The sequence below is a fragment of the Thermobia domestica genome, chromosome 1 (assembly GCF_964235325.1).
Source record: "Thermobia domestica chromosome 1, izTheDome1.hap1.1, whole genome shotgun sequence".
Taxonomy (NCBI): domain Eukaryota; kingdom Metazoa; phylum Arthropoda; class Insecta; order Zygentoma; family Lepismatidae; genus Thermobia; species Thermobia domestica.
This window is the reverse complement of record NC_137454.1, coordinates 246,295,932-246,316,837: the sequence shown is the minus strand read 5'-3', so window position 1 is coordinate 246,316,837 and position 20,906 is coordinate 246,295,932. Positions and strand designations below refer to the sequence as shown.

At 35.8% G+C, this 20,906-nt stretch overlaps 1 protein-coding gene across 1 annotated transcript in view; it reads right to left on the bottom strand.

Annotated features, from left to right (window-relative positions):
- Positions 1-20,906, bottom strand: part of Csgalnact (Chondroitin sulfate N-acetylgalactosaminyltransferase) — a 368,071-nt gene that overhangs the window by 79,770 nt on the left and 267,395 nt on the right. Inside the window, exon 4 of the mRNA XM_081771740.1 lies at positions 8,591-8,722. Coding sequence (XP_081627866.1) covers positions 8,591-8,722 — 132 coding nt within the window. The remainder of the gene's footprint in view (positions 1-8,590; positions 8,723-20,906) is intronic.

Below are 20,906 nucleotides of genomic sequence, written 5' to 3'. Positions count from 1 at the left end.
CGTGATTCTCTTCTCTCTTTCTGTGTCAGTTTGAGGGAACGAGAGAGGGAAGGGGGAAATAGAGTGGGAAATATTATCATTAATGATAAGTGTACGAGAGATTTTGCTTTTCTTCCTATCCACCCTCTCCTTCCCCCTTATATTTTCTCTTAATGTCCACTCTTCCCTTTTCTCTTAAACGCTTTTGTTCTGTAAAAAACTTTTGATGTGATTTGTAACACTTTTGGCAACACTTTTACTTTGTTCATTACTTTATGTTTTTCTATCTTACTTTCTGTTTGAAATGTATCTATAGCTTACATTGAAAGATAGTATGCAAACAAAGTAAAGAACACTTTAATATTGATGAGATAAGAAATCAGTTAAACATTTTTGTTTAAAGTTACAACTCTTGTAGTGTTGTACGAAAAACTTACATGCAAACTTATGTATAAGAGATTTCAGTTCCGATTCAACTAAATATACGAATAAAGAAATTTAAGAACCAGAATTATGTCTGGAAGTGAAATGTTTTAGTTTAACCTCACACGAATACGTCATGTGAGCTAAATATACATATGTTGTAGCTGAAGACAAAACAAGTGCAAATTATACTGTTAATTGGAATAATGTCGTCGTAATATGACTTACGTGTGAGTTCTTCAGCGAAAGTAAATATTGTAGAAATTATTTGTATGTTGATAGAAGTGAAGAAGTAATATGTTTAGTGGGAAGAATATGTACAAGTTGTCCCAAAACTAATTAGACGTCTTTAAAATCTAGTAAGTTTTAAAATAATAATAATTATTATTATTTTTTGTTTTGGTTGAGATTTGTACATTAGAAACTTGGCGGCTTCGATATCCTTTTGTTTTCGTTTCAGATTTGAAGAGATTAAAGATATGGAGAGATTCAATACTGAACAAAGAGTCGCAATTGTGGAACTTTTGAAAACCAATTACTGCGACTCAAAGAGGCTATCGCAGACGTTTTAATATAGAGGAAAAGCACCATCGGAGATAACTATATGCAATCCGATAACACGTTTACGCAACAACGGTCTACAACGGACCTGCCTCAAAAAGGAACACCACGTTCTTCCAATAAAAAGCAGAATATTTGACCTGTACAGGCCTGGGTGGAACGCAGAAGATGCAGAAACATCAGTAGACGGATATAGGGGAAAATTTACTCTTGGGAGGTGAGTTATTTTCAGACGATTTCTTTTAAAAATGACTCAGGCAATTTTGTTCGTATTTCAGGCAAAAATATTTCAACAATAATTTGACAATACGTCATATTCATAATGTGTTTATCCTGAAAAATGCATGAGGGTATTTTACTCTTGAGGATGAGTATTTTTTAATGATTTTCTCAAAAACGATTCAGGCGATTTTTTCATATTTCATAAACATCTCATTAATAACCCTATGATATGATATAAAGTATCTATTCTTTTAAAAATCCACAAGTGGTAGTTTACTCTTTGGGGTGAGAATTTTCTAACCATTTTCCCAAAATGACTTAGCTGATTTTGTTCATATCTCATAAATAAATGTTTCATTAATAACACTACATTACGGGATAAGTAATTTCTTATGAATAACATCTACAAAGGGTAGTTAGATTTTGCTTCATTAATAACTCTATAATGTAGCATAAATTACTTCCTATGAAACTATCCATAAAAGGTAGCTTATTCTTAGAGGGTGAGTTTCTTTGAGGCGATTTTCTCAAAAATTACTACGAAAGGTTTGTTTTTGTTTCATAAGTAAAAAATTTCATTAAAAATCCTATAATAATGTGTAAATATCTTCCATGAAAATGTCTACAAAGATTAACTTACCCATAAGGTGAGGTTTAATTATTATTATTATTATTATTATTATTATTATTATTATTATTTTACAATTTTCGAAAATACTACTCATAAGGTTAGTGCAGTGGCCCGTACCTTTTGTTATTTATTGTAAGAAGAAACAGATCGAGTCAGCTAGCCTTTTTAAAAATTCAAGCGAGAAAGGTTAGTGCAGTGGCCCGTATCTTTTATTATTTATTGTAAGGAGAAACAGATCGAATCCCATAAATACTTGATAATTTAACATTTGTACCTTTTAACGAGATTAACTCATTGTTGCATCCTCTGTTACAGGATAATTCTCAATGTCTGTAATGTGCAACCTATCGACATTAATTTCGAAACAAGAATTGTTCATGAACTAACTAAAAGAGTAGGCAAAGAAGAAAGAAACAAAAACACATTCCAATCGTAATAGTAATAACAGAATATTTTTCTTTGTATTAAATTTATGAAATATTCTGCACAATCTGACAGGAAATATGATCATAATAGCCATACTTAACCGTCATATGACAATATATATTTTTAATAAAAAGAAAATAGACCATATTTTCAGATAGTAACGATGAAAACAAGAGCTCACAACCTGAGCTATTTTTTTTATTGGTTTCTATTTCATCAAATGTTCAAAACTTGTACAAAAATATTTGTGAGTAGGATGGGATGCACTTCAACAACTTGACATATAGCGTTGTAGAAGAGCATGCAGGTTGACAGGCTGATGGATTGGAATCTCCTTTTCAGCATGAAGGAATACATCAAACAAAACGTTTTGCTTTTAAGTAGGATCTACATAATTAATTTGAGTTGTTTGGGAGACGAATACCCATGCCGAAAATCGAATACGATAAAGAGAGCAAAACAAATTTTTTACAAAAAAAAAAAAAAAGTTAGTAAAATAAAATAAATGAATAAAATGTAAAATAAAAATGAAAAAAAATAAATAAAATGATGATGATGATGATAATACTGAGATTGTGTTTTCTGTATGACGTTCACTTTCCTTAAGACTATGGTTGCGTGAATGTGTCACTGATTGCTGAACGCGAACCCACCGGGCCCAGACGGGCAAGCTCTCAACACTCACTGACCCATCCACTACACCAATCATCTCCGGAAAGTAGAACTCAAATCGTCCCAAAATGTGAAGATTTCTAAGCCTCCCTCATTCTCACTCGCAGTCCAGCATCCCGATCCGCAGGTCATAGCCTGCATCCCATCAAGAGATAAGGTTACAAACCACAACCCGACAGAACAAGATACTGACCCCAGAGTGAAACTGACGGTGAATGCTTCGAAAATCTAAATGTGTGTGTTTACTAACCCAGATAAAAAAAAATTCTCGAATCAAATCTAAATCGCGCAACGGGATGGAATTTCGAAAAACGAAAACTAAGTGCCAAAAATGAATTTTGTTGATATTATTAACGAAGTGAAATTTCCTGGCAGGTCTGTGATTCCAACCCCGGTCACACTAAGTGAAATCAATTCTGTACACTTTCAAAACGCTATGATTTACTTTCGTTACACTGTTCACGTACTGCTTTAAACACTTTACTTTCTGAGTACTAACAATACTATTGAAGTTACTCCACTACATCGTTTTAAAATAATTAGCTTTGCACTGGATAATGAAAGATTTTGTTTCGACTCGCATACTTTATTACACTAACTTCTTATATGATAAGAAATGACAGGAGAATACATATTTAAAAAAAAAAAAATCGCAAAGGTTGGAAATTGAGGAAAATTCCTGACATAGCAGAATGAATAAGCTTGTTTGGATACAAATTAATTAGAATGACATTTTCTCTCCACATCTCGTGGGTAACCTTCATGTGTTTTAATTTCTATTGACTATAAACAAATCATATGTCATCACATTTTGTTACGAAATGAAAAAAAAAAAAACCTTATTACAAAACACTATACGACACACGTACTACTTTCCATGGCTGTGTGCATACTAATTTTCTTTCTTTTGTATTTTCTCTTGGTCAAGGTTGTGTAAAGTGGGACTGGCACAGAGGATTTATACCAGTAGGGTGACCTCTTGTATAAGCTCAGACCTATTCACATTTTCTTCCACAACAATAAATCATTTTCTTGACATTAAAGAAAATACCTATTAGAAAATTCAAATCAAAATTTACACTTAACCTAATCCCTAGCCTAACTATCTAAAACTAACTTAACCTAACACATAGAAAATTCACTTTGTCAGACATATTCATAGAATAGTATGCACAGCCGGTTCCAAGGACGTACAGAACATTTTTCAGTCAGCTTTCCAATTCTTTAAATAAAATAAAAAAAAAATCTGCATAAGGTTTCAAAACTGAACTTTTGTTTTGCTAATTAAGGGAATTTCCAAAACACAAAACGGATATTTCACTGCTAAAGAGCATCTCCCATTATCAATAGCTATGCAAGCACCCTTGTTATCAATGTGAGCCGAAACTTTGGATACATTTTGTCTCATCGGATTCAAACTAAAGTGAAGGTGAGCACAAAACCAGAGAATGGATTTAATTCTGTAATATAGCAGTACGGAAAAATAATAAATAAAAAAAAAATATACGAGATTACATATTCAAAATATAATTTTGGGGTGAAATGTATGTACTCGAAAGTATACACATTTCATGGACTGTTGGTAACAAACGTCCACACTGAAACTCCAAAGAACAATCCTCCCCCCCTCCATTGAACGAGTGATTTATGTTACATCGTTGAGTCTGTATAATGTACAACTTAGGGAAAACTACGCAGCGTTTAGAACATTTTATAAGGCATCACAACACCAATAACATAACACATTTTTCAATCCGAAAGAGGTTCGAAATTTAGCAGGTTAGTGTGGCCGAAAACAACAATAATTCTGATGCTATCGTCTATAACTTACTTGATATGTTCCATGGAAAAACTAATAAATACTTCCCTCCTACGTCTGATGGTTGTTGTTATTCTTGAAGCAATATTCTACACCACCGCCTCTTACCGAGCGATTACATGGTGTTTTCCAAAAAATATTGAAGTTCTCCTTCGAATCCGGGCAATTGAACTGTACCAACACAATGGCTTACGTCAGCCACTCACACCCTGACGTATGAATTTTGCTCTCACAACTGTAGCTTCATCGTCCATTGAGCACAGCAAAACACTCTCTGTATACACAGACTGCCCACAGACATCAAAGGTATCAATTATTTAGTGGCGTAACCTTTAAATACTTCTCTTTTCACGTTTTTTTTATGGACTGAGATTATCGTACGTCCATCACTAAACACCGCTTCTGGAAAAGACAAAGACAATGGGAAGAAGATCCCTAATTGGAGGTTCATTGTGACGTAACTATACGATGATAGGAGTTTCTCTCAAGATCAAAGGAGCCGAAAAATCTCAACCACAACTGTGATTGCGGAAGATCCAATCACAGATAATTTAGATTAAACAAAGGGATGCTTCAAGAAGCTACTATGGCTGACTTTACAAATGAAAATTTTGAAGAAGATTTTTGAAATAAAAAATTGTGAATTCTTTTGAAGATCCCCTAAGCCAAAATATGAATGAAAATTGATTGGAAAGGATTAAAAACGACCAGAAATTACCTTATTTCCTAAAATAATATTATATTTTAGCTAAATATACAAATAATTGTTCAATGTAAATATATTACCATATATTTCCCTCTAAATATACTAAAATCAGTAGTTCAAGGAACTTAACGCCAATTTCGCGACCTACTTCAAATCGAGTCATTGATTTAATTATATATATTAAAATAAAATTTTAATAAATATAGAATTCATATATACACTGGTTGCCCAAAACTTCCGGGCCATGTTATACATTATACGATGTATAAGGTAACAAATTATTGCCTAATATAAAATTAGTTTGAAATGTAATTTTACGAGGCACTAATTTGTTTATATTGGCTCACGAGGGAACCTATCCAAGTGCAACTCTGACTTCGAGTCGAGACTATGGCCGTTGGATACCTTATCCCAAAATAACATAACACGCAAAGGGATATATCCTCGATCGCAACCGCTGCGGAGATACAAGCGTGAAAAGTTAGAAATTGAGCTCCATACTATACATTACAAAGTCAGATTCCCGGTTAGATTTTTCGGAAACGGTCAGGTAAGGAAACACAGCGAATACATATCAAATTAATGTGGGGAGCCCAGCACCTTTTCAATGAAAAATTTTTGTTCCCGGGGCACTCGCAGGGTTCCAGGCGGGGTCCAACTAAAAATTTTCAAATGGAACTGGGGGTGAAGCAGCATATTGTATGAAAGCTATTGTTGAATAAAAGAAGATAGAACAAATCTCAACTCTCTACGACAGCCTTGTGCAAACGAGCAACTGGTCAAAATGTCAATACAACCTACATCAGAAAATCTATGACCACGCTTCTAAATCTGTTAAGTTGCGACAATCGCAAAACAGAAATACACGTTTAAAAGTGCAAGGTATTGAAGTAAAGCAAATTGCTGCAGAGTGTCTCTCTCAAAAGCACCCTCCGATATATTTTATTTCTGCACCATTATTCCAGTTTTCTCCTACCCCACTCCTCTCCAAATTGCCTCACAGTTTCAAGGTTACTTCGTTCGTCTTTACCATCATGTTTCTCGTTCAGCAAATCCCCCGATAGACATTTCACAGTGCAATCTGTTAATTTGGGGTCCCGATGCGCGAAGCATATGCCGTTGCCTTTGACCTACTCACCCTCCACGACGATTGCGATTGCCTATGTATCCTTTCTCTTCTAGGACACGAAATCCAATGGTCATGGTTATTCTGTGGACCATTGGTCATTCGAAGTCACACTTATACTTCGATAAGTTCCGTTGTGCGACTCTGTGAGAGACTCCGCAGCAATTTGCTTTACTTCAATACCTTGCACTTTCAAACGTGCTTTACTTGTATTGACATTTTGACCAGTTGCCTGTTTGCTGAGGGTTATCGTAGAGAGTTGAGATTTGTTTTTCCTTCTTTTATTTAACAATAGCTTTCATACAATATGCTACTTCACCCCGGATTCCATTTGCAAATTTTGAGTTGGACCCCGCCTGGGACCCTGCGAGTGCCCCGGGGACAAAAGTTTTTATTCAAAAGGTGCTGTGCTCTCCACACTAATTTGATATGTATTCGCTGAGTTTCCTTACTCGACCGTTTCCGAAAAATCTGACCCGGAATCTGACTTTGTAATGTATAGTATGCAGCTCAATTTCTAACTTTTCACCCTTATATCTCTGCAACGGTTGCGATCGAGGATGTATCCCTTTTCGTGTTATATTCTTTTGGGACAAGGTATCCAACGGCCATAGTCTCGACTCGAAGTCAGACTTGCACTTGGATAGGTTCCCTCGTCAGAGTTCGAACTTTCTTTCATAAATAGTGGTAAAGAAGTATTTTCAGCTTTTAAGCGCTTATTATTATCTGCTTTGTAGTGCTTTTATCATTTCCTACTCTGTAGAGCTTTTATTATTTCCTACTTTTAGTGCTTTTATTATTTTCTACTTTTTAGTGCTGACGGTGCAATTTAGGGGAGGAGAAGTATATATATAATTGGTCGAAAATGACCGATATTAGTGTCGAATCCATAATTTTCGGGAAAGCTGAGATGAGCAGTGACACTTCCGATGCCGTGCAAATCCAAATTCAGCTCCGTATATATTAACAGGAGGTGCAATTTAGGCCTTGGGGGAAGGGGATATATATAAAATGATCAAAAATGACTGATATTAGTGTCGAATCCATAGCTTTAGGAGTCCCTGAGATGAGCAGTGACACTTCCGATGCCGTGTAAATCCAAATTCAGCCCCGCATATATATATACAGGAGGTGCAATTTAGGCCTTGGGGGAGGGAGACATATAAAATGATCGAAAATGACTGATATTAGTGTCGAATCCATAGCTTTAGGAGTCACTGAGATGAGCAGTGACACTTCCGATGCCGTGTAAATCCAAATTCAGCCCCGCATATATATATACAGGAGGTGCAATTTAGGCCTTGGGGGAGGGAGACATATAAAATGATCGAAAATGACTGATATTAGTGTCGAATCCATAGTTTTAGGAGTCACTGAGATGAGCAGTGACACTTTCGATGCTTTAAATTCACACACTTTAAATTCAAATTCAACCTACAATGGTGATATTTAATTTTTATTCATATAGATTACTTATTATTTTCTGATTTTTCATTATATTCTCTTTATTTCTGTCGATTTCAGAGCTCTTCAGTAATAGTAAAAGCCGACTGACTAACGACACATATTACTAATTTTTCTTATTTTAACCCAACGAAGCGGGTAATTGACGCTAGTACATACTAAATATTAATAACTTAACAATTTTAAAAGGTATTATATATAAACAGCAATACATTATATTGGTTAAAATATACCGCTGTTAAAAAGGGTTGAATGGACTTTTCTGATCATTCTAATTCTGCTGCTCTTCGGGTTAATACCAGATCATGTTTATTTATTTATTTAAAAATGAAATAGAATAAACAGTATTGAAGTTTAATAGCTATAATTTTCGTACCTAATTAATGATTTGCCCGCCAAGGTGGGAGATACGTGGCGAAGGGGAAGGTATTTCATTGCAATCTTTGCTTTTATAATATCAAGTCGTTGCTCTCTCCACCATTTTAGCATCCAGTAGTCGACACTGTTGAAAATAGTACATCGAATAGAAACAAATTCAAAGCAAACGTGTTTTAAACTTACCAGATTGCTGTAACAGCTGCAGCTTGAGAGATTTTATCTCTGCGGTAAGTCGATCGACTTCAGCCTTATTTTCGTCTTCTCGCTGTTGAAGTAACTGAATATAGTAATTCACAGATTGTCCGACAGATGCCCCTGAAAGTAAACAAATATACATTCACGTAAATTGAAAAAAAAAAAAAAAAAAAACTCGAAATGAGCTTATTTAATTCTCTTTAATTTAGATTGTTCTTTAGTAATGTGAACAAGTGTAAACAGTTAGCTATTTAGTATATGCGGGCATTTTTAAACGATGCACCTCAGAGTTATTGCAGATGCAAATTATACTCAAATTTATCATATTGATACACATTAATATATACAACCGAGTTAACAGAGAAAAGCAAGTTTTCTGAGATTTTGTTAACGAAACAAAGTTAGGAGAAATTATAGAACTACCATGACATCAAGAGCAATTTTATATTCTTAGATCTCCAAAATCTCAAACTCTGCAACAACCACCTGAACAGAGTAAATTTTACTGTATTCTCACCAGCAACTTGAAATGGATACCAGGATAGACTGAACATAGTAGAAATTGCTATTTATTCGAGAACACGACAGACTTCGACTCTATCGATTACAATCAATAACATCAGTATCACATAGGGTGACCAAATCGTCAAATAAAAAAAAAAAAACGTGACACCTTTTATTTTTGGATAGATTGCCCCCCTAAATATATTTTTTAGCCTCTCTGTTCTCTCTCTTTTTGTATTTCTCATAGAAAGGGGCAAATTTACACTTTTTTGTTTTAAAACCTATTGAAAAAGTTGTAGAATCAGTTAAATAACAAGTAACTACAGCAGCTAACAAGAAATGAAAATATAAAATAATGAAACATTTGAAAACATTGCTAAAAATATATGAAGCATTTTATCAATTATTAAAATAATAATAAAAAAAACATGAGGTATGTTCATGACAATAATGTAATACAAAACATGAATTCATTTCATGAGCTAGATTCATGAGAATACCTAGCTGTCTTTAAAACTTTTTTTAAATTTTTTTACCAAGTTTACCGAGTTATAAAAATCACAACAATCCATTTTGAAATTGTATAGCACTTGAAGAATTGCTGAAAGGGTCTCCACTACCATCCTGTTTCTTTCGTCTGTCCATTGAATGTTCATGAAAATATACTTTCAGTATTACCATTATGAGCAGGGATCGCAAACATATATTGGTATAACTTTAAAGTTTCAGAGTGCTGTTCAGACCTAGTACGGGTTTTGAAAAAACAAACCCACTTCTCGTGGCACTGGAGCAAGGGCGCTGATTTCTCTGTAATTTTTTTTGGGGGGAGGGGGCTTTCAGATGCAGAAAGTATATATATGAGAATTTTAAGACGAATTGCACTCAAATTATGCCAAATATTGTATATTCATAAATACAATAGGGGAGCACACGGGAGCTTTGGGGGACCCGAGCACCCAAAATCGGCGCCCTTGCACTGGAGGGATTTTTTTTTTAAATTTTCCTTTCTCCATTCCTTTATCTCGTATGATTAACAAAATCCTTCAACGAAGCCACGTGATCGAAAAGGAAAGAATAATTTATTTCAATACTTTTCTCTTTGAAGTAAGCAACACTATTTTCAACCTGCCCCCAACTGATGATGTTCAACAGCATCCATTTGAATATTGAAAAAGTAGGGAACAGTACACTCCATTTCCTTAGATATTCAATGGAAGTTTCATAAAACTCATTAACTTCATTTTTGAGGTTGATTTTGTCTTGTTGCGTATTTTCATTCCTTATGAGAAAGGATTTTACATTAAATGATAAAAACTGTTCCTCTTTTCTTTTAGACATAGCTTTAAGCATGCTTTCCATTATTGACATCCATAACACTTGTTTTTGCACTTCCTTTCAATGTTCTTAATTACGTGGTGGAAGATACTAAGCTGGTTATAAATAAACTGTATTTATGCTTCACTTAAAGGATTATTGTCCAGTCACATCACGAAGACACTGTACTGTACTGATGACAGCGCCTCAATTTTCCACGGCCCAAAATAGAGAGAAAATCAGTTGAGTTGAGTTGATATTGAGTTTAACGTCCCTTTCAGCAGCGAGGCTATACGAGACGGGACCTACTGATTAACGTGGAATCCGAACCACATGAACTCCCGCCGGGAATCGAATCCAGGTATCCCACTCCAAAGGCACGTACGCTAAGAGTTTAACCACGAGCGCTCGAGAGCAAAAACAGGTTACATTTGTTCTTCATAAGGCTTTCAGTCCTTTGCACTGTTATCTGCGAAGTGGAAGTCTTGGATGAAGAGACCTGGGAGGGGAAACAGTGCAGCCACCACATCCACCATCGCAAACGTTGTAGTGATGTTGGTCAGTAATTAGATATGTTTCAATATAATCACATAGCTTAGAAAATAATATAAATTAGGAAATTTTAGCGATTGGAAAGTGTCTTTGTACCCAATGTAAATACGGGACATTGTGGCGTCCCGGGAGATTTTTTCGGGACACCGGGAATGGTAGTGAAAAAACGGGACAATCCTGTTTTTACGGGACCTTTTGGTCACCCTAGTATCACAAGACTCATGCTCAAAGGTATTGCAAAGCCTACTTGTGGAGCATTGCTACTACTTACAAGAGGTTACGGCACACTTGTATCACATTTACAAGAAGTTACGGCACTGCAGGAAGAGATTATTTACTCGTAAGCACCCACACGCTGCAGCTCTAAATGTATATCAACAGTATGTCTGAATATCACAATACTACATAAAAGTTTATAAATGATGAACACAGATAAAAAAAAAATCTCCAATGAATTAGAGCAGGGACGCAACCCAAGGAAATTCTCTTGCAAACCACAAATATCGTCTTTTGACAATGACTCAGCACTCCATACGATTATGATAGTTAATTCATTTGATAGTCAATAACAGAAAAACTTTATTCTGCTATCTTCTATTACAATTCCATGTACACATTTTTTATGGGAACAATACCCCGATTATCTACGCCTACCATTTCATGCTCCCGCATGTATTTCACGTATAATAAACTTGGTTTATTGGTTTGGAGTTTAGCGCCCCTTTTAGCACCAAGACTGTATGAGAGGTGAATCTACAGCTTAACTGGGGATCCGAAACACATGAGCTGCCATAGGAAATCGAGGCCAGGTCTCTGCATCTAAGGCGCGTGCGCTAATGATATAATCAGAGCTCCTCAGATAACAGTCAATGAACATGAGCTTAATAAGCTCATTATTGCAAATAATACTGAACACACAGTCAAAAACGAGCCTAACTCTCGCCTAGAAAGTGACAATATCACATAAACCCCTAACCAAAAAGCTACTTCTAATTATAAATACACATTCCGACAATTATATAATAAGATTGATTTTATTGTTGTGTAGAAAAGAAAGATGTTAAAAAGTGATTGTATGCTAATAAAAGACGCAATATTTGTTTACTAACTGGCAACACTGCATTGCTGCATGCTAAGTACGACGGGAACTGTGACGTCATATTCAGTCAATAGCGAGAGACTTGTCTCGGTAGCGTCATGGAGCAGGAAGTGAACATTAAACTCTGTTTTAAACCGAACCGAGTGCAACCGAGACTGTGGAAATGATGAGACTTGTTTGTCTCGTACACACATATTCAGATAGTACGAGCGATTAAAGAGTGGTGTGAAGTTAACGAAGATGAAGCAAGACCTGGTCGCCCGATTTCAGTGCATGCGGAAAATCTTATCACAGAAGTTAGAGAACGTCTTACAGAAGAGCGTCGTTGTGCGTCTGTTGGCAGATAAGTTTGGTGTAAGCCAGGAAACGATTCATCACATCTTAGTACAAGATTTAGGCAAGGAAAAGAACGCATCTCGGTTTGTACCCATTCGTTGTCTAACGAACAAAAAAAAATGACCGTGCTTTTTATGCTACAGTCATCCTTGAAACTGCTCAAAAGAATAGAAATTTTGTAAATCCCATTGTGTGAAGGACGAAACCTGATGGTTTCGATATGAACCAACAACGATACGCCGAAGTGCTGAACAGTGTTAAAATCTTAAAAATGATCTTTTATAACTCTAAATGTCAATTCGTTGACTCTACTTGCAATTAAATCAAATACACCAACAACTAATTCTGATATCTTCTCTTAAATATCTATTCTTAATCTGAGCCACTCTATTTCCATACCTTTACATAACACATTATTATCATCGTAAATCCTCTTAAATCATCTTTCTACGTATATTTATAATCTTTCTCGTAATCTTTAAATCCTCAACATCTATATTCTCAATCTCATTAGTCTATATCTTGATTCTCTTCAAGGTATATAAAATAACAGGTAGACCCAGTTCGCGATTAGCGTTCTGATTGGCTCCCTGTCAATGACGTCATGTGGATGTATCGGTTAAGGTTTTTTTTCACTTGCCTGCTTGTTCCACTTCGCGCTTTACTCGTAAAACTTGATTCAAAACAACATAATTATGAACTACCATGTCTTTCCAAATAAAACGAATGAGTTCTCTACTCGCACATGAGACAATATTATTTAATAAATAAATCAATACCCTCAATAATGATTAATTACAAATAAAAATGAATATAATGTTTGCTCGCTAACTTTTCCTAGACCTTCGGGCAGATTTTTATAATTTTTAGTACATGAGTTGACCTGGCATAACTAAGATTTTATCACATTACTTTAATTAAAGGGCGAATCCTAAGGGGGTAGAAGGGGTTCAAAATTTGTGCCTAAAATATAATATCTCACGAGCCTATCAAGTTAGAAAGATGAAACTCGGTATATAAACTCCTCATTAAATTTAAGGGAAAACATGTTCCAATGCTTTTGAAATCTAAGGGGAAGAGGGAGCAATTTCTATTCATATAAATAAAAATCATTGTAACAATGTTTGACGGCTAACTTCTTCTCAACCAACCAACCTCTCCATGAGAACATTTCAGGTAATAAAATACATAATTCAAAATATTCAGAGATTCCGGGTATGTAATAACAAATTAGGTTAGGTTAGAATAGGATAGGCCACGTTACAAATCTAATCTACCCTAACCTAACATAATTTGGATACGTTAGGTTAGAAATCTAACCTAACCTATTGTATTTAGTGTGTATTAACCAAACTGTCAGATATCGTCACTACAAAATAATTGCTTTACATTACTAATATTCGTTTATTACTCTTAATACAAAACACTTTACATTATGTATTACAGGTTACAACTTACACAGGTATCTATAGTACTAAACATAGGTAAAAGAACCATCTTCACAGAGGGAAATTTGCAATTGTCCTACGCTCTACCCTTTGATTACTCGGAATTTAGTTTTTGCGGCTTAGCCCCCTATCACGGCCAGTCCTTCTTTTATAAGAATAACGGTAAGAGCGCACGTTGAGCAGAACAGATGATTTTGTCACAGGATGTGGTATTGGAAAGGGAATGTGATTTGTACGTAACAGGTACGATTTGGTTAGACAAGATTAGGTTAGGGTAGCTTCGTAATAGTTTCCTATGAATGTTATGCTCAAACTGCACTTTTTCCAGAATAATGATTCAGATACTCAGCAAAACTTAAGAATATCATTTAAACTAAAGAATATATGAGAGTATACATTTTTATTCTCGTTGGTACCCCCTTGCACTTCGCTTTGTGTACATAAACTCCTTAAGTTTGAAGCCCTCATAAACAAATGCCAATAAAAGTAAAACAAAATATTGTTGTTACACACCTGTATTTCAACTTGACTAGTGTCTGGTTTATTTTTTACCCATACCAGTTTGGTATCAATAATGAGGGAACAGGGTTATATCTTAAACACTTCTTTTGAGGCAAACCTAGAAGCTTATTTTTCAAAATCCCTTTGATAAGCCTGTGGTGAAAAGTGAGCAGAACATATTCGTGTGTTATCCACATTAAAAGTGTCCTTTCGCGTATAGCGGGAAATCCATCTTCTCCGAAGTTTATCATTTTTAGGGAATCGATGGAATATTATTTCATTCGTATTACATCCTTTGTTATTACAATGAGCTACTGCACAGTTAAGATGGGTTTTGCCCATCTTGAAACACTAGCGTAATTGTTTATGCAGTATTTTACTTGTTGTCTTGAAAAATACCGCGATACCTCCAGGTGACGTCACCGGCCGCAAAGTATCCTGGGAAAATGAGTATAGAAAAGCTAAATCGAGAGTCCCCTGGATTTTCTTTATTTGCACATACTCGTGCCAATTTTTCTTTACCAACGGCTAGTGTCACATACTTGAACACTTTGTACCTATGTATTTCTTATCCTCTAACAAACAGAAGTCACCAGCATCTCCAAATGGGAAAAAATCCACTTTGCAAAAGTTGAAAGTGAAGATAATGCTGTTTTGTTTTTACGACAGCAAACGAATTATTACCATGATTTTCTTTCAGAGGAACAGACTGCCAATGCAAATTATTATGTGAGTGTTTTGGGAGTTTATGAAAAAGTATTTGATGTGTACGGCCTGAGTACCCAACACCAGGTATTTGGTTCCTGCTTCACGACAATGCGCCCTTTTACCGGGCAATAACCATACAGGAGTTTTTAAGTCAAATAAGTGTGTGTCTGTGTGCCCTCAATTACTCTCCCTATACGTAAGATCTATCGCCTTGTGACTATTTTCTGTTTCTCAAACTGAAATTACCGTTAAAAGGGTGACTGTTTGACGATGTTCAAGGCATCCAAAGAATTATGATATTAACTCTTCGGGACATACAGCAAATGGATATGAAGATGTCTCTCCATTGGTTGCTCGATCCTGTCACTCATTGTATACATTCAGGAAGAATGTACTGTGAATAAACGCGGGTACCATTCAATCATCTTGTTTGTATTTGATTCAATAAAATCAGTCTCATTATATAATTCTCGGATTGTGTACTTATACAATGATGTACAATTTTATAATGCTAACAGATCACTATATATTGATGGAAAACGTCAAAGGTCTTATTATCTCTAAAGCTTCATGAAGATCCTTCTCATGGATTTATACCGATCAATGCAGCTCGCTCCCAATTTAATTAAAAGAAAATATATTGGGAAGAATTGTAATCTTTTATCTCAGTAACTATAATATATTTCAAACCAACCAGACAGTTCTCCGATCAGCTATAAATGTCCACAGTAGTCTACTTCCACTAATAACAATTCTTACAAATCATTAAATACAAAATGAACAATCATGGTCATGGATACTCTGACATAGATGTTCGATAAAATAGAAAGAAAAGATTATTATTAAAAGCTTCATTACAACTGAGTCTACAATCTCCATAAACTCCAACCGTCCCTCTAATATACCAAAAGAGATGTTATTTATGGTTATGTACTATGGCATAATAAATAGAATTCTCCAATTACTCTGTCTTGATCATTTTTCTTTATTGTGGTGTACCCCAAGTATCTGTTTTGCCACCATTGTTGAACAGGATGGGCCACAGATAACTTGACAAATATTCTTCTTGAGACAGATTTTTCGTAGCTACTGGGAAATACATTCTTTTCTTTTTCCGGATGTTATTCTAACATGTGGAGAACCACCGAATGTAATAATACTTTTTTCAAGATGCTATTGAGTGATCTAAATAATTATGCAACATCCAGTGGTTAACTATCAACGCCAGCAAAACGCAAGTGATTATCTCTTTTTCCGAAATGACGTACGTGTGGAAACCGTATTTTGATAGATCAATTTAAAAGTAATAACGCAATTAAGTCTGCCAAAACAGACTAATTGGAAAAAATGTGATCTCTATGCCTGAAACGTACTACATGGGTGTACAGTACAAGACATTTATACATCCGAATCTATCATACGAACATATAAACTAGGATAAAAGTTCTTGACAATTTCTATAAGCTGACCGTTTCACTTGAAGGTTATTCTTCCCAACTAGCAGTTTACATTCGATTACTTAATACTGCATGAGTTCATACACCATAGGATTGATTATTCCTCACACATAGCATCCTCTGGGTCAAATTTAGAAAAGTAAGTTCACAACTGATTGACAGTCCCATATCGCTAGATACATTTAACCTTCACACGCACCATGACGGCCTATAGGTCTCTTACTACACATCACTACAACATCTGTTTACGTTACACTTTCCACAATTAGTTTATGATCATGAAAGTTTACGATTGTACACGTATATTTACAATCCTGAGCTGTTTTAGAATATATTTATCCATTATTGCGCATATAATGCTTTAGTAATTGCTAGAGCACATTTATTTCTTTCATAAATACCACGTTTATCCACAGCAGAAGATAGGTCCTACATTTCTCTCAGTAACACTTATCGTTATTTGAGACGTAAAATACTCCATTAATAATAACGTAAAGAGATACTTGTATTATTGATCCATTGTAGTATTATAACTAATAATATACTATACACTACATATATTAATTTAAAATAAAATATGAAAACTACTTTACAAATACGTATTAGGGGAACTCTTAAGAACAGCCGCCGTATATCGTCCAGTTCACATGAAATTTGAACCACACAATGTGTGTAAAGAATATACAGAGCTTAGTTTAGAGGTTCCAACACTTCGGCCACTGTTGAGGATTGGCTGATTGTACTTATAGAATTGTTCCAAAAGAAATTCTGTAAGTAGACATCTGAAGTTCCTCACAATGTTCACGGAAGATTCCGATATACCGGTGCTAATGTTCTTTGACCTCCAAGGAATATATCTGATTTATGAGAGCCTTTATAATCCATAGATTTTCATTGCAAATAATAATAGTGAAAATATCAGGGGTTCAAGTGAGGAAGATTCTCAGATGAATTATATTAGAGCAATAGGAAAAGAATATTCCAACATTGAGACTACAGGAAAAGATATGTAGTACTAAGGTCTGTGACAAACATCTTGGCATTTCAGCTAAACGAATAAAACGCAAGCTCTGGAGTGACGTTGCCAAGTGGTAAAGGGCTGTGGCTATGGGTAAGCAGACAAACTACAGCGCGATCAGGTGACAGGGGATAGACGTGGATGTGTGCAAAATAAACGTGGCAATACCGCTGGCCTCTCATTTGCCAGCAGCATTTAAAGGGAACTTGGAGCGCCGCCTTCAAATGCCAAAGATGTTTGTCACGCCGTTTAGTGGAATCTGCGCTAAGTAAGACAAGTTGTAAGAAGGGAATAATTGGAGATAAGAGTTCGCATATTTATGATGACAGGACTGGAGAATTGGAAAAACAACTAACAACTGTTCAATGGTAGAGCATTCACCTCTGGTGCATGGAGTCTCTAGTTCGATCTCAGCTAGCGCCAAGTGAACTTTACGGTGGACAAACACTGTGCGTGGGTTACCTCGGGGTTCTCCCGTTTCCTCCTACTTTCTTTGTTCCACCATTTAATTCATTTCTCATCATAACCGCCTCCTTTAGCCTAACCGGCATAAGCGTGGGACGTAAAACTTTAAGATTTCATTTCATTTCATTTCATTGCAACTAACAACTAATTCACGTTATGTCTTACACGAAAATGAAGCAACTGGAAGGTAGAAATCTAGACCAAAATGTATAACGTTGAGTAGGGTTCAGCGAGATGCATATGGAATGGAAAGTGATTTGTGCAGAATGAATACGGATTGCGAGGAAAAAAGAAAAGATAAAATATCTACGCGTGAAAAAGTAAACGAAAGCTAGAGAAACGGTAGTTGTATTGGCCGTATGTCCGTAAGGTAAAAGCACAGAACTCCGTATCATGGCGTCGTTGGTTCAAAACTCACTGTATACTATCATTTATTTTTATCTGTGGAAAAATCAGTAATACAATGACACTGTGTATCCATCGCACTGGAAATAGGTAATTATTGTGGGAAATCAGAAAGGACAAAACATGTTGATATACACCGGTATGTAAACGTCCATAGAAAAGATATGTTCTAGATACATGTAACTGCAGAGAGATCGAACAGGACGTGCTGTATAAGAAAAATATGATCAATAATGAACATGCCGAAGGAGAATAAAATGATGGAAGGAAGAACATGCATTACACATAACACTGGCACCGTTCGGTCGAATTTCGTTGTACGCGATGAATTGGCTGTTTCTCAAACATGCTATTTGTTTCGTTGGTTAATGGCTATCAGTTCGTATGCAAAACTTTTTCAACCACTAAAAACAAATGGGAGCTGACGGTGGGATCTGAACCCGCGACCTTCTGGACTCGACTGCCTTTACTATTCGGCCTTTACCACACAGCCAGTACAGCAACCGTTCCTCTTGCTTTCGTCTACTATTTTCATTTTCGAGTTAGTATATCAACATGTCATATATATTTAAAAAGATCAAGCAGATAGATTTTGTTTCAAGTAGCTAGAAACACTGTTTTATTCAGGAATATCTCTATCAACGTTGAAAAGAAACATGGAAAAATTACGCAAATGTCCCCGAGGATCCGAGGTACACGCACAGACAATCCTGCTTTGATCATAGAAACTCCGGGAGCTATTACAAGTGAGCTGCATCACGAGAAACTATCATCAGGTGCTAGCATGAAATGAAACAACGTATTCCCTAAAGATACCTTACAACCACCATCATATACATATACAACACTCCGTGCGCTATTTGGACGTCAGAGTCATGCGACGCAGCCATTAAGCATTCACCCCTCCACCAAGTCTCTTTCTTTTCAAGTAGAAAACAATATCACTGCTGGAATAATAAGCAAAGAGAAAGCGTTGGATGCTGTTACATATGAAAACAAAAGCCAAACAAAAGAAAACAAAAACTCTTCCGTAGAATGAATAGAAAACAAATACCATGGCTTGCATTATTGATCAAGAGATTCTAAATCGACTATATGGCTCACATTCAACTGAATAATTAGTGGTCAGCACATTGACTTTCAATTACATTATTTCTCGATTTCTAAGTGAGAGTTTTCTACTTATCCATATTATCTTACCAATATTCCATGGGTTCACCGTAGGTTAAATGAATACGTACCCACAAAAGACATGGGTCATATTAATAGTCTTCACCAACCCTTATTATATTTCACATCTTTCAAGATTTCTTTATATAAAAAAAAAGTCAAATAGATCAAAGATGTCGGCTAAGGTCTATGCTAAAGATATTACCCAAATCAGAATTAGTTTAATTACAATGGTATGACGAAAGAAAAACTTTAATTACCGTACATGAACAGACGGAACGCCCAAAATCATCTTTTCTGCCAAAGATAACGAAATATATGAACATCGTGGCTACATGACTAACGTATATTGAAGGAAGTCCTGGATTCAATTCCTAGTGTTGGCGTTTTGAACGGCTACAAACTTTCTACCATACCTTACGCAGTAGACTGAGATCGCTTTTCATGTAGTAGATTTGGTCTCATAAAACCCTGGTGGTGGTAAGTTACTCTAAACTTGTAATAAATCGACTAATTGATGATTAAAAAAATATACCGCGGCGCAGCTTTGGAATTTGTTACGAGATTTTTAGTTTAGTGTTCTCTTCAGCAGTGAGGCTTAGATGAGACGAGGATCTACAGCTTAACATAGGTTCGGAACCATATGAGGCCCCACCGCGAACTGAACTCTAGTTCCATCACTAAAGGCGACGGACCACTTTTAAATAAAATCTTTTCTATACTACATTAATGTATATTATCAAATTTGATGGTAAAGAATGTTACTTTTTTTTTACCTGAGTGGTCACATGTAACATAGTCGCTATCGCTCTCGCCTTTAGTGCAAGTGGTCCTGGGTTTGATACCCTGTGGGGGCTCGGTCGAAAAAATGTAAAAGCTTTTTCAGATTAGCCATCTTTAATGAGGTTTTCTTCATTCATACCAGGCAAGTTGTGATAGTACCCAACACAATGGTCGCAAGCCTCTTCCTTCCTTCCCCTTTGATTCTTAGGGCAGTATGATCGCCAAGGGACGCCATCCCTTATACGTGACGGGCTAACATGGCTATATATCGATAGACCAGAAATCTAATGATATTTACCTGCATAAAAGATAAACAAACTCAACAAATAGGTTGGTGCGAATGAAGTGTCTGCGTCATTTCCGAAGGCCAAAAAGAAAACCGACATACTCTTGTCATAGCTCAGCCAACGACTGAATTCCGTGGCTAAGAAAGTCTGGAGTCTGTGATGCGAGGAAGTTCTCAACCGTACGTTGTACTACACAGCTCCAGACGGTGGTTCCTCTTGACCGTTGTGAACTTAGATGCCATCCATATATCCAACTT